At 35.6% G+C, this 14,355-nt stretch overlaps 1 protein-coding gene across 4 annotated transcripts in view; it reads right to left on the bottom strand.

The window, feature by feature from the left end:
- Mdfic (MyoD family inhibitor domain containing) overlaps nt 1–14,355 on the bottom strand; it is an 85,411-nt gene that overhangs the window by 24,323 nt on the left and 46,733 nt on the right. For all 4 annotated transcript variants that reach the window (XM_076834082.2, XM_076834090.2, XM_076834106.2 and 1 more), the window contains one exon: nt 6,158–6,436. In XM_076834082.2, coding sequence (XP_076690197.1) covers nt 6,158–6,436 — 279 coding nt within the window. The remainder of the gene's footprint in view (nt 1–6,157; nt 6,437–14,355) is intronic.

Here is a 14,355-nt window from a genome sequence, read left to right as displayed (position 1 = left end):
AAATATTGCATTGGAAAGTATAATTCTCAGCCTTTCTCCCACAGCATTATTCTCATGGAATGGAAGACACTCTGCCTGAGAAAACAGAACAGAACAAAACAAAATATCATCCAGACAAAAGAACTATTTGGAGGAATGCATTGATATATCTTGCCAAAATCACTGAAAATTTGCTTCTGAAAGCCCTGATGATAATACTCTAATCATATCATGGAGTCCTACTCTACTTCCACTAAAATACTAGTATTTCTGCAATCATATGCAAAACTGAGGCTTCTTTTTTTTTTTTCAATGGGGCAAAAAATGAATATAAGATTCTGCTGAAACTAAGTACCACTCAATTTTATACCTTTCTAACATTGTTTCCCCTGGTTTTATGACTCAAGAATGTGTAGTTGTCTGAATAAAAAGAATAAAGAGATAACCTGACTGGTGAGTGACAGTGTCTACAGGATCATGGCTGCACCCCTCCTACTGGCCCTACCTCTGGTTCACTGTGGAAAACTGCCTGAATGCAAGGAGACAAGCACTGAGAGGGGAGGAGGAGGGGCCTAAATAGGAGATGAAATACAAGAAAGGTCATAGAGGTGAGAAACTAAGAACAGTGTAGAGAAAAGACAGCAGAAAGAACCAGTAGAACAAGGACTGGGCTTCAGTCCACCCATAGGTCCATATGCCTCCAGAAGAGCTTGATAGCTCTCCAAGTTCAGCAAGTCTAAGCCCAAGTCCTCATTTTACTTATGGTAACAGTTTGTTACTTAAGTACAAGAAGACTGTCAAGGCCATCAGAGTGCAGGTGTTAATATACCACAGTTTTTTGCTACAAGGAAGAAGGCACCTGGGGTTCTATATAACTGCAATTGTTCTATATGGAATTGTTCTATTATAACTAGAATTGTTATTCTAGTTATTCTATATAACTGGAATTGTTCTATCATGAAGAGAAAAAGACAACATAATTTCTCAAACCAGTGTGTGAGGATATAAAATGATGTCCTTCAGAGAAATCATGCAGGCCTTGGCTGTCGCTTCAAAAGAACAGGGCTTCCCTGGCTGCTTATGGACTGACCTTCCCTTCCAAGTCTCATCTCTCCAAATTCAATTTCTCAGCAATAGCAAACTATTTTAATGGTTTTCCAAAACAAAACATTAATTCTTCAAGCTCTTTTACCCTTGAACACTTCTCTCTACCCTCCACTCCCTATCATAAGCTCTCCTTATTTTTCTGGTCCCCATCTGGGCACTGCCTTTTCTAGGAAGCTCACATTTCTGCCCCCTCTCTGCTTCTTAATAATGAGGATCATAACAGCAGCCAAGACTTAATGAATACGTCAGCTGGATGAACATGTGTTCCAAGCACTTCATAGCCTCAATCCAAGTCTTCTTCATAACAACACTATGAGGGAGGTAGGGAAGATATTCCCATGTTACAGATAAGACACTGAGGCATATAGAGGTGAATTAAGTAGACTTCCAGGACACATCACTGGTTTGTAAAGCCAATATGTGAATCTAAGCAGACTGGTTCTAGAGTCTGTGTTTTAGGGACTAGATCACAGCCTGTATATGACTAAAAATGAGATGACCCCAATCACTGCTACATATAGGGAGCTCTTCACTGTCCAGTTCAGAATTTATGGTCAGCAATATGTTAAAACTGGATACATATTTCTCTATAAATACTAAATCTAGACTACCAAGTATGGAGAATAAACTATCAGGGATTCCTGAAAAGTACAAAATCTCTTTGAAAAATATTTTTGTTGAAAGCTAATTTTTACAAAACTATATAGCTATAAATGGCACGCCTAAAACATATTAGGATTCACCATTTCTATGATAAGAAAAATGTCTTAGAGTCTAATGAAAACCCTTGGCAATTTGAATATTATATGATACTAAATTATACTATAATTATTTCAAAGGTCAAGAATCTTACACATTTAGTCTTAAAACTCTCCACCTGGGTGATGCAATCAGAAAATTTAAGTATGTATGAAAATATTTAATTATACAAAACAAGTAGAAATCTACTAATTTAATAACCTTTTAGTAAAATGTGCAGTATTTTCCCACATGAGTATTTTTTTTCCCTCTAGTGCAAAAAAAGAAACTTTTTTAAAAAATTCAGTGAATATGAGCACATATTTCATTTTCCAGTTCTGGTTTCAAGGAAGAACAGGATAAAGTGGTTTGGAATACAGTATTATATTACTTGTTAACTCATGGGAAACTCTGTGACGCTATTATACTTGGTGCCACTTTGATATTAAAAAAAAAAAAGAAAGAAAACAGACTCAGAGACCCAATTCAACATTTTCAGGAATACACAGTCTAGAAAGGAAGAAAAACAATAAAGAATGCAGGTGTGATAGTTGTTTTTCAAATATTCAGAAGAAGGGCTTCAAGAAGGCAGACACAGGGGCTGGGGATATAGCTCAGTGGTAAAGTGCTTTCCTCAAATGCATAAGGCCCTGGGTTCAATCCCCAGTATCTCACACACACACACACACACACACACACACACACACAAAGAAGGCAAACATATATACACAGTGGCTTCCTTCCTGGTCCACAGCTATATCACCATTAACATTTGATATGACCTTGCCATGGCCAGTACTTTACCTTTTCTCAGACAACTTTAGTAAACCAAATATCATAATGTTTAGGAGCATGGGCTATGGAGACAGAATGTCTGCTTTTAAATCACAGTTTTACCTTGTACTAGTTGACTTCAGTGGCTTCCATGAAGCCCTCTGTGCCTCAGTTTCCTCTCTTATACTTTGATACTTGCATGCAGTTCACAGAATGGCAGTGCTATTGGGAGGATTAAGTGATTCCTTTTGAGCAAGGCAGGTGGAACCATTCTGGTACATAGATGCCATTTTCTAACTACACGGACCAACACAGCTTCCAGAGTCTAACCAAGGGCAAGCATGTTGGTGCCCAGGCCTTGGGTAACCCACAAAGACATATTAAAATATCTCAACAGCTTACACACTCAATTATGTGACTTGTTCAATCCTTCCCTATATACAAACAATAGGCCCACACCCTAATAGGGCTTTCCACACTTAGTCAGGGAGGCCACTCTGTTCTTGAATCACTTTGAAAGAATTAAGTAAGTTTATTCCATCCTCTGAACAAGAAAGATGCCCCTCAAATGGTCAATATTTTTTATATGCAACACAAAATTTACAAGTACCATGTAACCAAAAATAAAATATATTGTCAAAGTGGACCTGATTAGTGGGCAACGTTTGATATTCTCAGTTAATATTATTTTGCAATTTGTTTGCTCACTTGCTTCCAAACAGCAGGAACAGATGATAAAGACTTAAGGAAAAAGTGAAACAGGAAAACACAAAACTGTGAAATGTCTAGCCATTAAATCTTTCCATTGTCATTACATTTTAAAAGGACTCAGAGACCCAATTCAACATTTTCTTTTTTATTCATGCAACAAATCAAGCCTGTTCACAACATCCTATTCAGACCCACAGGCCTCCTGAAGTCAGGTACCATTCCAATTCATCAAAACTGTCTCTGCCATTGCTCCAATCTGCACTGTGTGTCTTAGATGGCTTCTCATCTAGGGACTAAATATTCTGTAGAGCAAGAGACCTGTCCCGAGAGCAAAGCACTTTTGCTGTAAAAGAAAAATCACAAAATCCCCAAGCCAAACTTAATTTTAAAAATTATCTAATCAGGGCTGGGGATGTGGCTCAAGTGGCATGTGCGGGGTGCTGGGTTCGATCCTCAGCACCACATAAAAATACAATAAAGATGTTGTGTCCACCGAAAACTAAAAAATAAATATTAAAAAAATTCTCTCTCTCCCCCCCCACTCTTTAAAAAGAAAAAAAAAACCTAATCAAACCCTTTGTTTTGTAGAAAAAGCAGGCCCTGAAGAACAAAGTCCTCCCAGCTACTTAGTGATGTGTTTCCTCTTAATATGTCATCTATCAGCTCAGTGAATTATTTATTTATTTGATTACTTTGTTATTGTAGCACATTGACAGAGAACAAATTTAACTTCAAAATTGAAATTCAAAAGAAATAACAAAAATTTAAAGCATAACCTTAAAAATGGCAAATCATGAAGATATTTAACTTTGAGAAAATATGAAACAGGCCAATAGAATTTTAGTTAAGATTCAGGTAATCACAAAATAAACTTGCAACTGACTAAATTCTATACCCAAACAGTAAAGACCTGGTTTGGACTTCATACAATATATTTAGACACCTTCATTTCTTTTTTCACACTCCTTATGCCCCAACTCAATCGGGAATGCTCTTTTGTGATAAGAGCAGATCACAAAGGACTCTCCTTAACTAGATCTTTGTGGTCAGTCATAAGTCAGAGTGAGGGTCAGAGAAAAGGAGAAGAGGGCAAGATGGAGGGTATGGGTCAAAAGAGGGAGAGGGAGAGGGAGAGGAAGAGTAGAACTGTATTTTGTTTCTATAATGTTGATTTTCATCCTCCTTCATGTGTCACTTATGAAGCTTCATTCTTATATTAGAAATAAATTCAGACATGATATTAAAAGCAAGCAATAATGAAAAATTCCATAACCCATTTCAAGTTGGACTGATATGCAAATGTTATCATTCTTTAATACTAAAATAAGTAAATATCAAATGGAAAATAAGAGGCTAGGGAGGTAATAAGTAAATTCAAATGTATAAAACAAGTAGATTTCAATTGCATTCAATTATTTCACCCAATCACTGAGAAGTGAAGATCCTCTAAAGAAAATTGCATCGCTTTTCCAACTCCTCAGAGAGCCAGTTTAGTTAACAGCCTACCTATACTTCAGAAATGACCATGCGGCTTACATGTCAAACTCATTTTAAAATGTCAATCATGTCCCTTTCAATCTAATTAGTTTGGAAAGTAGTGTCACTGACCTGGAACTATGCAGACCATTTATTATCATATCATTTGATCAGTCTAACACTTTGCCTCAGTTGAGTTTAAGACACCTGTAGCCAAAATGTAATATCCTTTTCTCCCACTTATTACAGGTAACTCTCAATACAATTTTCTATTTACAACTCAATTTATCTCCATGAAAAGGCATGACCAACTTCACAGAGGAATCTCATAGAATTCTCTTTATTTTGAATTTCATGGCAATTAAAATAAAAAGGTATAGGGAATAAGCATGAACACACAAAAAGGTGCAATGCACATGTGCTCAGACACATACACACATATACATGTATGCCAAATATATATGACAGATTCAAGGTTTTAGATTCCCAAGAACCACTAACGGGAGAAAGGAAGAAAAGCATAGGACCATGGATAACCTGGGAGAAATTTGGTATCTTAATATGGAGAACTTTCTTTGATATGATACAATGAACCATATAAAAAGTGTGTGTAGGTTGATTGTCTTCATATGAAAGAAAAACTCTCTCAGGTACATAGTATTTAACATGACTTTAACTCAGCCAACAGCAGGATGAGGTAACACCAGAGAAGTAATAACTAGCTCTGCAGACCAACAAAAGTGTATCTACATCAGACATCAAAGAGCACAGCCCAAGTATGTAAAAGGGAGGAACTAAGGGAGGAGCACAGTGAGGTTGAAATGGGGCAGGGTCAGGAGAGGGAGGAGTGAAAGCAGGGTGATAGCAGCAGGGAGACTGAAGACAGTCAGCAAAGGTGTTAGATCAGCTGGTCTTCTCCCTGAGAAGGGCAAGAAATTACCCAAACTTTTTCTCATTTCAGCTTTGCATATTTAAGAACCGATTTGCAAGACAAAAATACAGGCAGGTAATCTTATCTGTACAGTACAGAATAACATATTGCATCAAGAACGGAAAAAGATACTCACACACACTTATATATGCCACCAAAATGTTATATTCGTATTTTTAAATGTGGCATTAAAAAAAGATAGCAGTTATAGTTAAAGTAATGACTACTCGCTCTAGAAGATGATAGTCTAAAAGCAGGGTTTCAGCTTTCCATTCTTCCTCGTATCCTGTACTTTCCTTTGAAGAACTGAAGTAGCATCTTACCAAATTTGTTGTTTGAGGAATAGACAAGAATTTTCAAATATGATTGCTTGATCAAATCAGTACAAGTGAATATGATTTACATGGGGTCAAATGCAGTATGCATCTTTCTCACACTTACCTTCAGGTGAAGAACCTGTCTTTTGGGAAAAGACAGCGTTTACTTTACTCTTCTTACTGATATCATTGTTTACAGACAAGCTGGACTGAATTTTTCTATGCACTTTTTGGGAAACAGGAGCTGAGAGTTTGCGATTATCTGCAGATGCATGTTTGGCCCCATGGTGAATTCCATTTCCGTTGCTCAGACTCGTGTGGCCTCCATTCTTCATATTGACTATTTCCTCCTCTCTAGGTTCCTGTGCTGAAGTCTGCAGCTGGGGCAAGCGTTGAGGTTGCGCTAAATTAAAACACAGGAAAAGTGTATCTATATCAGAAAAGAAATTACTATTTTACAATCACAAACATGCATGCACTCATCAAGATTTGAGGTTTTACTCCTGATACTAAAACTAAAAACCAAAGAGAGAGAGAAAAAAAAAAGAGGGAGAAGAAAGAAAGAAAGATCAATAAAAGGAAAAGTGGGAGCACTTTATACAAGGATATAAAAAGTCAAGCAGAAAAACCATATTGTTGTTGGTATTTCTAGAAGATATTTAAGAAGTCAGACTATGAAAAAGTAATTCAGGATTCATTCAGCAAAAGTTGAATCTTTTCTAAATGCAGGTCCCTCTCTTTGGGCACTATAGACACATTGGTATTATCCAGATACTCCTAATAATGATAAACTATTCAATTATCTTTTGAAATGAAAGGAACAATGAATTCAGGCATTTGAACCTGAACAATAAAGAGAGGAATATATTCTTCATTTTTTAATTCTAAAACCTTGAGAAGAAAATCTTTTCTATATTTATTTATTAATTTGATTTTAAAATAAACAGTTTATGAAAAGTAAGGAAAACAAGAGAAATCCTTTAAACTGAAACAACATTGGCAGTTAGAAATACTGCCATTCAGGTCAGCACCCAGCTAAGAATGCCCACTCACCCGTCCTAGGCAACAGGGCACTGAATTCCCTGCATAAGCAATCAATAAGGGTGGGGGGGGGGAATAGGTCTGCATTCTGGAAAGGAAGAAACAATATTGTGGAGATGTGCACAGACTCAAATGTTCTGGAATATTCTTTAAAAACTATACTTTCAAAAAAATTAAGAATTTAGCAAGAATTATGCAGTATGTAGGATCAACCATATAAAAATCAACAATGTTTCTATATGCCAACAGTAGCCAATCAAGAAATACACAAGAAAATTTACTCTTTACCCTGGCAATAGAAAAAAAGGAAAGAAAAAAAGATTCTCCTCCCCCCCAAAAAAGTAAGCCTGTTAAATGTCTATAATTACACTAAGAAAAAGTGGGAAGAGATTTTTATGGTAAAAAAAAAAAACGACAAAACATTACTGAAAAGCAAAAAATAGACCCAAATAAAAGGAGTGAGTATAAGTATGTTAATTCTATTAATGTTAATTCTTTCCAGTTTATTTAGTTAATGCAATTCCTATTAACATTCCCAACAAGTTTGTTTATGGAAATGGAAAAGCTGATCCAAAAAATAAGGAAGGGGAGTCAAGAACCACCAAGTAAATTTTAAGGAAGACAAAGAGGATGGTGGAACTTAATTATTAGATATGACATCTTGGTATGAAATCACGGTGTGGCATTTGACCAGGCACAGACAGATAAACCAATGGAACAGTCAACTCCAAATAAGCAGGTAGATGCACATTCATGTGCATGGTGCCTCATACACAAAAATTCCAGTTACAGTAAATACCAACATATGAAAAGCAGAACATTTATAGTGAAAATATCAGAGACTGTTTTAATAGCATGACACTTAGAAGGACAAGTGAATTTACTTCTTTGAATAAAGAAAATGAAACAAATATGGTGAATATCTGTTTGTGCTACCAGCATTACTGAACATACAGATTTTGGTAAATTCCTGTATCGCATCCCATGACACCTCAGCAGCTACAGGCAGATATATGAGCTAGATTCTGCCACGCTTGCATTCAGAAAGTGACCAATACAAGGTGTCAGCCACATGAGGGAAGTGGAGACCCTCCAGCCATTGGAGAGGTAGAGTTTTCTGGCCTTGGCAGTGGGGTGCAGGCTCTGGTGTTCACGTCCTAAAAGACCAATGCAACTGCTAGAAGAAAATGTAGGCCCGACACTCTAACATGTTGGCTCAGGAAATGACCTCCTTAACAAGACTCCTAAAGTACAAGAAGTAAGATGAAAAATAAATAAGTGATACAGCGTTGAATTAGAAAGTTCTTCATAGCAAAGGAAACAATCAAGAGCTCTGAAGGGAGAGCCTACAGAATGAGAAAAATGTCTTTGCCTCCTGCTCCTCACATAGGGCATTAATATCCAGGATATACAAAGAACTCAAAAACCTTAACACCTCCACCCCCAAACAAGTAACCCTATCAATAAATGGGCAAAGGAACTAAATAGACACTTCTCAAAGAAAATACAAATGGTCAACAAATATATGACAAAATAGTCAACATCTCTAGCAATTAAACAAATGCAAATTAAAACTACACTGAGATTTCATCTGGCTCCAGTCAGAATGGTGATTATCAAGAATACAAGTAGCAATAAATGTTGGCGAGGATGTCGGGGAAAAGATATCCTCATACATTGCTGCTGGGTGCAACCACTCCAGAAAGTAGTATGCATATTCCTCAGAAAACTAGGAATGGGACCATAATTTGACCTAGCTCTCCTATTTCTTGATATATATATATATATATATATATATATATATATATATATTCAAAAGATTTAAAATCAGCCAGTGACGCAATGACATCAATGTTTATAGCAGTGCAATTCACAGTAGCTAAACTGTGGAGGTGTCCTAGGTGCTCTTCAACAGATGAATAGATAAATAAGATGTGGTATATATACACAATGGAGTATTACTCATTTGTAGGTACATGGGTAGAAGAGGAGTCTATTATGCTAAGTGAAATAAGCCAGTCCCAAAAAGTCAAATTCAAATGTTTTCTCTGATATGTAGAAACTAATCCAAAATAACATGGTGGGATATAAAAAAAGAGAATAGAGGAAAGATCAGTGGAGTAGTCAAGGGGAAATTAAAGGAAGGAAGGAAAGGATGGAATGGAGGAAGACAGCGGAATGAATCTGATCTAACTTTCCTATGTACATATAGGAATATACCACAGGAAATCTTTACATTACAAGACACTAATTTAAAAAACGATAAATAAGTAGCAGAAAGATCAGCAAACTAGAGGAAAGGGACTAGGGGAGGGAGGAGAGAAGGGAAAGAGGAAATACCGAAGAAAGATGTTGATCAAAAGTTATTATGTTGTGTGCATATACAAATATGTAGCAGCAAATCCCACCATTACATATCATTGTAATGCACCAATTAAAAATATGGAAAAAAAATCAACCTGTAATTTGATTGAGTAGATCTTAAGCAAAGTCATAAACCATAGCTTTTCAACAACAACAACAAAAATCAGTAGGAACAAAAATATTCAATGTCAACATTTATTATTCCACAATTTCTGGGTATTCCAAAATCCAAAGCTGCTTTTTGAATTAGACTGCTTATGATAATGAACAATTATGAAATGTAAATCACATGTGACAACAAAGAACTACTCAAGTTAGAAAAAGTATCATATGCAAAGCTGTCTGATTACTGTCTCGATTAGCTAAGACTTGGTACATATTTTTTGACACACAAAAGAAGTATGTACTTGAGTGAGTCTTTGGCACACCATTTTTCCCTTCAGTACTTATTTACATATCCTAAGTCTTCATCCTACCCTGAAGAAAAGCGTTTTAACATATCAAAATACTCTACTCACAAATGTGCAATACTTCCAGAAAAAAACATCATTGTTATTTAGCCAGAAAAAGCACGCTTTCATACCAAGCCTATTAACCTTAATACCTGATTTATAAAACTAATATATGAAATCCTCTTATAGTTTTTCAGTTCTATTGTGATAAACAAGGGGAATAATTGTGTAAAAAAGTAAATATCTGAGAATACTCAAAGTAATGGTCATAAAAGATACCAAAATACTTTTCTCCTAAAATGAAATGAAAAGAAACAGAAGAAAAGCTTGCCTCTCAGTTAAGCAGCTGCATGATCCTTCTCATGACCAAAATCTGCAATCAAGCCTTCTAAAATAGGAGCTCTGTTTCTCACGGATGTGCAATTGTTTGATTTAGAGATTAATTTGCTACTGCTGTAACTTCTTGTATCAACCGGAATGACATCCTAATGACTGCTATTGAACCTAAAGCTAGTTATGCATATGTATTTAAAAGGATGCCAAAGAAGACATTTAAACCTCATTTGGTGTTCTTTTTAGAGCACTTTCTAGTAATCTCCCCAAATATATGAAATGTTTCAGGCCATTTTTTTTTTCCCCTCAGAAGAATAATTTAAGTAATCTGAGAACTTGGTTAAATTGAAATGTCATTGGTCAATGCTGGGGAGAGTCCTCATCAATCAAAATTGTCCCATCATATTCCATAATCCAAAATAACTCAGAATTATTAGTGTAAGGGTTAAACATTCTCCATAAATAAAAATAAAAGTGGTAAAAGGCAACTGTGTCTTGCCACCAAATTTTAAAATTGACAAATTTGACCTTTTTCTACTATCAAAATAGACTCCTTGCAAATTACTGAGTATGGCTGAAGTGGTAGGTAACATATCCTTAATTATTTACCTACATTTCAATCTTGAAAACAACCTCTATTTCTATTGGCAGATAAACGATAGTACATAATTTCTGTTTCACTGTCATAATTTCATTTCTTAATGTCTTAAGAAATGTTGTGCTTTCTAGTTGCTTTCCAATTGCTTTTAGTGTGGTTTATCTTATGATAAGGTACCCCAAATTACCTCCTTACTCCATTTTTTTTAACATTAAAACATTTTTTTAGTTGAATAATTTTGCCAGATGTGTGCAGTAAGTGAAATGGAAACTGGATAAATCCTAGTTATATTAGTTGTCTCAACAGACATTAAATTAACTTGGTTGATCATTTTGCATGGTATGATTTCAAGGTAACAGTAAAATTACAATTACCACCATGTAGGAAACATGCTTTCATTTTCAAATAAAGAACAAAACCGTTTGAGCGATTAAACCACAACTATTTGGTTTGAAACAGATTTCTTTTCCTTATTTGTGCAGAAGTTGTGTATGGCTTTAAAAAAAAAAAGAAAGAAAGAAAGAGAAAAAGCACGTTAATATGGGAATGACACAATGCTTCTTAAAACACAAGTGATGCCTAGGGACCCTCGCTCTCCCTTTAATGATCCACTGCTCTCATTCAGCTGTCTTTCTTTTTTCAAATCTTTACATATGTGACAGCTCTCAAAAGTAGACCATAGACCATCTGGCATTTTCAGAGGTGTAACTTGTGCAAATTCAGCTCTATTGGGAGCGCCTTGCTATCTTCTGCCTGCGTTATAAAGGGACAATAGAATGTAGAACTTATGAGTTGTTTTGAATTATTCATTTTTTTTGCCTGTATATTCAAGAAATTTTACAAACTCTGCATTTTGTACTACATAATCACATGCGTTAAAGGTACAAAGAAACTTTTTGACACCTCTTTTCTACAGAAAGCCAGCATTTTGTTTGATATGTGAACATTCAGCATCTGTTATATCACTCTAAACAGGACGGGTGCTTCTACAAAAGACCCCATTTCAAATTTACTCTATACGAGCGAAAAATGTATTCTTGATATTCAGTAACGAATGCAATACACATCAAAATTTCAAATACCAGTTATAAGAACATTCAGCATCTTCAAACCTGGAGAGCATTGGTCACCTGCTTCCCATATGTGTAAAGAGGTTTTTTTTTAAAAAAAATCATTGCTCACACAATGCAGTATGATTGTAATTTTAATATCCATGATGAATAGTTACAAATGTCTTAAGAAATGCTGTGCTTTCTAGATTCAAATGTTTTCAATCAGGAAGGAGACCAATAGAATTAGGTCTGGTGATTTTCAATAAGAAGAATAAATATGAGAGTAAATGAGTCAATAGCATGAACTTTTTTTGATTTTTTTTTAAATACAGGTGATATTGTAACTAGTAATAACTATACTTGAAACTACAGCCACTGGTATAGCAACACAAAGCAACATTTTGCTTTGGCATATAATCTATTAACCTGTACAAGTCATCTTCAGTCACTAGTCTCTTTATACAAGTCAGATTTAATAAAATTACAAAAGGATTCTCATGCCGCTTTGTAAGCTTAAGTGGTTGATGTACACATAAGAACTAAAAAACTAAATGCCTAGGATTTAAAATTGTCATCAAGAGAATGGACAATATAGAAAATGAAGAGGGAGATGATTTGGGGTAAATCTAAATTACTTTTTCTAGGGATAGTTACAGAGCTTTTACTGGGTGCCCAGTACTGTGTTACTATATGATTGCTATAGGACAAGCACACATACATATATACATCGCATGCACATATACTCCCCACACTCAGAAGAAAGGTAGACATTATATATAAACATATATATGTACGTATATGTAAAAAATCACATCTCACGTATACAATGTGGCATATTAAATTTGATATACATTAAAATATGCATGTATATACAACAGCTTTAAAAAGATAAAACATTACTTCAATAGGACTCATATGATAAAACTACATAGCTTTTTATTGCTCCATAAAGTAAATTTAGGCTAAAATCAAATAATATGAATGTGCTAATGTCCCACTTTTTCATCAGTTGGATGCCCAGGGTGAACTTCTATGCTATTACTTAACACAGTCTGCAGGCACCTGGCATTTGCTATAATGTTTCCTTTGTTCCCCTCTCAGGGTCTTCTGAAATTTTTCACTTAACTCTTGAGCTTTTGCACTCTCGTCATATATCCCATTTTCCATGTTCCTTTTATTTAATGGATATATTTAACACATCAAAATATATTCTGGAATTCTGAGCTTTTTTGCAACATTGATCAATTTGAGGATCCCAATCAAATCCTGAGATATCATAAATGGGACCCTCATAGAATGGAGGAAATTTTTCAAGATTTTATCACATTTTACATCATCCTTAACATGAATTCAGTTTTCATTATTATCAAAGAAATCACCAAGTGGCTATGGGAGGTACTACTATCCTAAACAAAGGGAGAGAATGTTAAAAGTTGTTTGGAGAGGCAATCGTTTTTCTGCATTTCAAAAAAAAAGAAAATATTTAGAAAATTCTTAAGCATATTTAAATTATGCCTGCAGGAGGAGACTGGCAAGCTTTTACCAAAATCCATTTCCCCCACTGTCCAGTGCAGATGGCTAATCCTATTTTCCAGTCTTGACGTTAGCTTCATGTACCCATGTTCCCTCTGAAGGAATGAGAAATTTATTTCTGCCACTTCTGGGCCTGGGCCTTAAGGTCTGGGTGTGCCTTCTCCATGGCTTTCTTTTTTGTACTTGGCAGCAACCCAGCTTTGACCACAGCTAAGGCAAATTTCTTAAGGGAGGTTGGAGAAACCAAACAGAAGGAATCTGTATAGCAGCAGGGAGCAGAGCCTCCCACTGACCCAGAATGCTCATCTCCCATAGTTACATAAGAAGTTAACTCTCATCCTACTGAAGTGACAGTGAACACTGGGATGCCTTAGAAAACATTAGCAGCTTCTACCAAGGCCTGTTAACAGTATGTACAGTGAATATCTGTGCAATATATATAAATGGTCCACAGCGCAAATGACTCCAAACACACCAGTTTTTCACAATGAAGAAATCTTTAAATGAAGGTCTGCTAGCAATAGAAATAATCTATCAGTAGCTATAGGAAGACCCTGTTAAACACATCCCCTGTGACTAATCTTAAAAAGCAATGTTTACAATACAACATGGGACTATTGCTAAGATACAGTAATGTGATCATGTAGTTCTATAGGAAAAGTAGCCATCTCAGTCTTAGTTTGCCATTTGGAGACAATTACATCAAATCCCATCACATTTTCATAAGGAAGGATGATCAGCCATTCCAGTTTGCTCAGGAATAAGAGATGTCTTGGAACAAGGAAATCAGTTTTAAAACCACATCAGTCCCAGGATACTTGAGATAAGTTGGCCTCTTTTATGGAAGGGCTAATGTTCATGACTGCTAGAGGTTCCCTAAAATAAGATCCTGGTAAAAACAGATCATGGGACATGTGTAGACTTCAAACATGACAAACTAGAGTTTGAC

This window comes from Callospermophilus lateralis, chromosome 1, assembly GCF_048772815.1.
Source record: "Callospermophilus lateralis isolate mCalLat2 chromosome 1, mCalLat2.hap1, whole genome shotgun sequence".
NCBI lineage: Eukaryota > Metazoa > Chordata > Mammalia > Rodentia > Sciuridae > Callospermophilus > Callospermophilus lateralis.
Note: the sequence above shows the minus strand (reverse complement) of the source record. Positions and strands in the feature narration are given on the sequence as shown.